Here is a 5,680-nt window from a genome sequence, read left to right as displayed (position 1 = left end):
TTATTATTACAATTGTAAGAATAAAAAACTTTAAGAATATGTTTCCAAACTTAATTAAGAATAAGCTGTAGAACAAAAGAAAAAGCTTAAGTTGTGAAACAAAATAAAAAATAAAGATAAAAACATTAAGTTGAAGAACAATAACTAAAAAAAGCATTAAGTTTTTTATAAAAATCTAGAGTTAAAGTAAAGTTGAAGAACAAAATTAGAAATAATAATTTGAAAAATTAAGTTGAAAAACAATAACTAAAAAAAAGCATTAAGTTTTAATAAAAATCTAGAGTTAAAGTAAAGTTGAAGAACAAAATTATTTTAAAAAATAGCTTTAAAATGTTTTTAAAAAAAATCATGTTTCAGAATATAAAGGTTTTTTTTTAAATGTTTAAACAAATGAAAATATTCAAAGTTAAAAATTCATGTTTCAGAATATAAATGTTTAAACAAATGAAAATATTCAAAGTTAAAATTCATGTTTCAGAATATAAAGTTTTTTTTTTAAATGTTTAAACAAATGAAAATATTCAAAGTTAAAAATTCATGTTTCAGAATATAAAGTTTTTTAAATTCAAGTTTTTAAGTTGGTATGAGAGATTTCATTTAAATGTTACAAAAATCATATATATCACACATTAGATGTCAGTATGAGAGAGATCATTATAAGATTCTATAACATTGTAATTCTGAAAGTATGAGAGACGTCATTTAAAGGTTACGTGATATATGTGTATGAGAGACATCATTTAACGGTTACGTTATATATGTATATATATGTATGAGAGAGGTCATTTAAAGGTTACATCTAAGTAAGAAGTTTTTTAAAATCTAAGTTTCAGAATACAGTTTCGTTTAAGTCAATGTTAACAAAAGTTTTTCCAAGATCGTTTAAAAATATTTAAGTAAAACATTCAAGTTTCACATTAAGTTTTGAAGTTGATATGAAAATTTAAAGGTTGCGTGGTATGAGAGACATCAATTAAAGGTTACGTGATATATGTGTATGAGAGACGTCATTTAACGGTTACGTTATATATGTATGAGAGAGGTCATTTATAGACTGTTTCTATTGATACGAATTATTAATTTTCAGAAAGTTTTTAACATAGAGTGTCCATTTTGTACATTGATTCCATTTTATGTATAACGTTATATTCTAATAAAATGATGTTTTAACCCCAAAAATGTTGTTTGCTTCAATTCTCCCTACAGTCTGGTATAACATCAAGCACCGTCTCTTCTTCATAGGTGCTAAACACGACCTCTACTTTGCAGTAATAGCGATGCCTCGTCAATCTTTTCATGTGGGAACGAACTCTCCCATATTTGACCTCCACAACACAATCTATGAAAAAATGATTAACTTCTCTGAAATCTGGATAACGCCTCTTTATGGCTATTATTAATTTACGATAGATGACGGATCGAGAGATGTCTACTTCATGACACCCGAATAATATACTAATAAAACAAAGATTAGTAGCATAGTACGATCTATCTCTAAATAATACATCTCCATTTGAATCTATGACTGACTTAACGACACGTTTTTGATACATAGTTGAAGAGACGTCACTATTGCTGCAAGTTTAACAAATGACTGCCCGAAGGGAGATCACTCTGATTTAAAGTCACTGTTCAGTGACAGTAGCATAGACTCTGAATTATGTCTTATAAGGATTTAGAAGTTTACATAATATTTCAAAAAGAAGCCAATATCTATCGGGTGATTATTAAAATTGTTGTCCGTTCAGATATTGATCAAATTCGTCTGCATATGTCTGGATCGCTCCAGGCGGGTTAGTCTGACGGTACGGGTGCATTCTTCTTTCCACCACCTATAGTAAGAAATAAATGTAACTAGTACACCAACAGTAGTAAATAATATATTGACACATGTTCAAAACTTGACAGCCAACTTACGTGTCTCACATCTGTTGCACCCTTTTGCTCGTCCCTTTTTTTACCAGCTTCAGTTGGTATCGTATCTTCTGGTTTCTGAGCCTGTGGGAAAATTTAATGGTGCTGTACAATCCACTGTTTAAAACTCGATCAATCAATGGTTTATTACTGTGTCATGCATTATATCACAATATATTTAACAGATAAAACATACATTTGTGGAAAAAACATCCAGATAAAATAATTTCAAAATTAAATTGGTGTAATTGTCTAGCCACAGATGGATTATGAGACATATTTTCGTGAAATAAACTGATAAGATTTAGAAGCTATAAAAACTCATAAGTCCATATATATATATAATCATTTAATCGCGTCTGTGTCTTTTTTTTTTTCAATTTTTCTGTATATATAAGACACTGTTTATAGACATTTACCTGACTAATCAAATGTAGACTGTCCTCCAAGGTTCTTCGTAGGTCTGTTAAGTCCTGGTATTCGTCTAACGTTAATGGGAGATAATACTTTTTCTCCCTCTTGTTTATGTGAACGTACACAACTCCGTTAAAGACATTCACAGACAGACTGATCTGGCTATTCAACTTAGTGGATAATGTTGGTTCTGTAGAACCATCTTTTTTCTTTTGGTTGATAACATCAAACTTTCCGTAGATATTATGATCCATTTTAGTGGAGAAGACGATTGCGTCAACGCAGGTACAGGGTTAGAGATGATGCAGACATCTGTAAGTATTTGAGATAAGATATGATTTTGTCCTTTATGAATCTGTAACCTATACACACTATCTCTCTTTGTCATTTCATCATTTAACCTGTATGATATGAGAGTTGTCTGTATATGTTGTGTATTTCAATGAGTTGTCTCCACTAGATCATAAAAGTTTTGTTCTGTTTTCAGTCACCATTGGCGATGACGGGGAAACAGGTACCGGTAGGTTAATCTTAATTCTTTAAAAACATGTTTTATGTTCATTTCAAAGGATTTTAATGAACAATTTTCAAATGATGTCACTTTTAAATGTATTTTTAACTTCTGCTATTTCAAAGCTCTTGTAATGTGTATACCTTTCTATAGTGATGTGTTTTATTTTAATTGTAGTCGAGATGAATAGATTGGATTCACCCCCCTCCTCAAACTCAGGTAATTAACGTTTTAAATCAACTATTTTTAATTGATATCAGTGTTCAATATATTTTACGAACATGAATCGTGTGCATTTACCCTGTAGAAATATGTCTGCCTAGTTTTGACTAATAAAGAAGTCTTATAACTGTATGACATTATTTATTTTATATTGTAGAGGAGACAATGGTGAAGACGCATGTTGATGGTATGTATATTGGATAATTATGGTCAGAAGTGTTTTTTACTGTGGTTAATTAACTCATTCCGCATCATTTATATCGAATATTACTTGATATATGTCAATTATGACCAGCAGAAGAGTATTTTTGCTGTAGTTACTTTTTATTATATTACAGTGTCCCAGATTCCTCTACCATCATCGTCCTCATCTTCACCCTCATCTTCACCCTCATCCGATAGGCAGACAGGTAAGAATGTTTATAAGTTTGATAGAGTTAGAGTTGTTCTTTGTAAATAATTTTCTGAATTATTAATTTAGTGGCATACCTTACTACTTAACCAACACATAACAATTTGTATGTTTTAGTTGCCAAGGTGGAAGATGAGGGTGTGCCATGGTTGAGGAGTGGGAAAAGGAGGACTCTATTAGGAAGTAAGTTTTCTTTTTGTTCGTGTGTCCATGTATGTGTAATTTATGTGTAATTACTTACTCTGTATGCTTTTCTGTGATGTCTTTCAAAGTGGTAGTTAATTAAGTGGATAGTGTGTATAATACATTGCTATACTTATATGTTTTATAATCACAGCAAAATGGTAAATATTTTTTTTGTATGTTTTAGGTATGGAGGAGCAAGTCTAGAATGAAGGATCTTCTCGTGTGTGCCACCGCAGTGATTGATGAAGACTGAATACTCTCTCTGAGTAATATTTACTTTGGCTAGCAAAGGAGCATACCACCATTCTACTGAGGGTGTGTGTATGTTTGTGTGTATGAAAGTGATTTATGTGTAATAAGCTTTTCTGTGATGTCTTTTAATGTTGTAATTGAGTTTAGATGGATGGTGTGTATGATGGTAGTAAGGGTGAGTGTGAAGGTGTATATTTGAGTGCTCTGTGCCTTTTAAACCAATATGTTATTGTGATTTTTACACCAATATAATTCATTGTGATTTATGATTTTTTTCCAATGTTTAAGAATAAATATATTTACATGTGATTTTTACACCAATGTTTAATTCTATCCTATTGTGATTTATATTTTTTTCCCCAATGTTTAATTATATCTTATTGTGATTTATGTGTAATCTTATTCTCAGGGAGAACATGTCTTGTCCGTTTTAGTTATGTATCTAATAAATGTTTTGATTCGTAATCTATGTTTTCTTGTTCTTAATGTGCGATTCAGAACTTGGAATGAACGAAGTTTGCTTACCTATTGAAATCCTCAACAGTCGAGATTTCTATATATGCAGATTCCTTGATATATTTTACATACCTCGCGAAATGTGAATGGAATCAGTTTTCCTCGGTGGGAAGCTTGTTTTGGACGACGCCATGTTTACGTGGTACGCTACACATGTGAAAGGTTCACGTCCTTGACACTTGACTTCACGGTGTACGTTTTGGACGATGCCAATCTACATACGTCGGTAGGGGTATCAGTGTTTTGGACTGCTACACAGGTAAATGGTTCACGCCTTTGGAGCTGTTACTGACTTCACGGTGTACGGTGTGATCGTTATATTACTTGCTAATTTTCCCGACGGATTCAGTCGTGATCCATTCACCTGTGTAACACTTCAAACGTTCTCTCGGATAGACACTTCAGCATATATACAGGTTAACCAAAGATAATACAGCATAGCAGATGGTTTCAACACCTACTCATATATATATAAGTGTGTGATTTCAACTACCAATTTCTTATTTATGTTATGATTATGCATCATTTGAAACAGTGTGTGATGTCACTATGAATGGTATAATTGAATTATCGGATTAGTTTTTTCCCCCTTTAATACAGTTGTTAGGGCAGTTAGCGGTTCATTGTCTTGTTACGTCGACTCCCATCTCCATTTATCATATTTACCGATTGGTAATTACGATTTTACAGGCTTTGGACTGTCTGACATGTATTGTCAGGCTGGATTAGAGTCGTTCGTCCGTCCGTCTGTCTGTCCGATACTCTTGCTACGAATTTCTAAGTAGCATGATTTGGACAACCTCCTCATAAGGAAGGTTGTCTTGGAGGCATAAAACCTCCACCCATGCATTGTCTGGTCTCTTTGACCATGGAGGGAGATAGCATCTGTTTGCTCTCCCTGCTGACGGGCATTAGATGCTCCTCGTCAAATACGTAACGGGGAGCATAAATCTCATCTCTATGGGTAACTACACTCAGTTGTAACTCCCTATGCAGAGCTGCAACTTTCATTTTTCGACAGAGCATAAGAGCTCTCCGAAACCTTTCAAGATACCTAGGTGTTTCACCATCCATGGTTCTCTTGAAAGTGGCTTTATAATATCACTCGACCTTATGGATAGGGACATTTTTTTAATAAGGTAATATGAACTTGGTTTGTTCTGGGTGAAACACTCAACCCTCCGGACAGGGAGATTTTTTTTTAAAGGGTAATATGAACTTGATTTGTTCGCTCCTTTTTACCTGTCAGTTTT

The 5,680-nt window shown here is 32.8% G+C and overlaps 2 protein-coding genes across 7 annotated transcripts; one reads left to right on the top strand and one right to left on the bottom strand.

The window, feature by feature from the left end:
* Positions 1–429: 429 nt before the first annotated feature.
* On the bottom strand, positions 430–4,630 carry LOC117319872. 2 transcript variants are annotated; one of them, XM_033874583.1, is made up of 4 exons: positions 4,500–4,630; positions 2,334–2,640; positions 1,918–1,998; positions 430–1,832 (listed from the first exon to the last, which is right to left on the bottom strand). In XM_033874583.1, exons 2-4 carry the CDS (start codon positions 2,580–2,582, stop codon positions 1,728–1,730), a joined length of 435 nt encoding a protein of 144 aa, XP_033730474.1. In that variant the 5' UTR covers positions 2,583–2,640; positions 4,500–4,630; the 3' UTR covers positions 430–1,727. The 2 variants fall into 2 exon arrangements, with proteins under 2 accessions (XP_033730474.1, XP_033730475.1); XM_033874584.1 differs by having other exon boundaries at positions 4,437–4,567.
* LOC117319873 lies at positions 2,638–4,429 on the top strand. 5 transcript variants are annotated; one of them, XR_004530859.1, is made up of 5 exons: positions 2,638–2,848; positions 3,017–3,058; positions 3,219–3,248; positions 3,400–3,656; positions 3,844–4,429. XR_004530859.1 is itself a non-coding variant. In XM_033874587.1 (5 exons), the coding sequence occupies exons 2-5, from the start codon at positions 3,022–3,024 to the stop codon at positions 3,704–3,706; spliced, it is 255 nt and encodes an 84-aa protein (XP_033730478.1). In that variant the 5' UTR covers positions 2,638–2,848; positions 3,017–3,021; the 3' UTR covers positions 3,707–3,835. The 5 variants fall into 5 exon arrangements, 3 of the variants coding, with proteins under 3 accessions (XP_033730478.1, XP_033730477.1, XP_033730476.1); XM_033874587.1 differs by lacking the exon at positions 3,844–4,429 and having other exon boundaries at positions 3,400–3,471; positions 3,591–3,835; XR_004530858.1 differs by having other exon boundaries at positions 2,638–3,248; positions 3,400–3,471; positions 3,591–3,656.
* Positions 4,631–5,680: the final 1,050 nt, after the last annotated feature.

This window comes from Pecten maximus, unplaced genomic scaffold, assembly GCF_902652985.1.
Source record: "Pecten maximus unplaced genomic scaffold, xPecMax1.1, whole genome shotgun sequence".
NCBI classification, from domain to species: domain Eukaryota; kingdom Metazoa; phylum Mollusca; class Bivalvia; order Pectinida; family Pectinidae; genus Pecten; species Pecten maximus.
The sequence above is the reverse complement of the archived record's forward strand: the minus strand, read 5'-3'. Positions and strand labels throughout refer to the sequence as shown.

Excerpts from the sequence above, each read along its gene's own strand:
- LOC117319873 (XM_033874585.1), top strand. The coding sequence starts at position 3,240 with ATGTTGATGGTATGTATATTGGATAATTATGGTCAGAAGTGTTTTTTA. Across the intron at positions 3,472-3,590 it reads CTCATCCGATAGGCAGACAG|TTGCCAAGGTGGAAGATGAG; the intron begins GTAAGAATGTTT and ends TGTATGTTTTAG. Across the intron at positions 3,657-3,843 it reads AAGGAGGACTCTATTAGGAA|GTATGGAGGAGCAAGTCTAG; the intron begins GTAAGTTTTCTT and ends TGTATGTTTTAG.
- LOC117319872 (XM_033874583.1), bottom strand. The coding sequence starts at position 2,582 with ATGGATCATAATATCTACGGAAAGTTTGATGTTATCAACCAAAAGAAA. Across the intron at positions 1,999-2,333 it reads GTCTACATTTGATTAGTCAG|GCTCAGAAACCAGAAGATAC; the intron begins GTAAATGTCTAT and ends ATTTTCCCACAG. Across the intron at positions 1,833-1,917 it reads GTGCAACAGATGTGAGACAC|GTGGTGGAAAGAAGAATGCA; the intron begins GTAAGTTGGCTG and ends TTCTTACTATAG.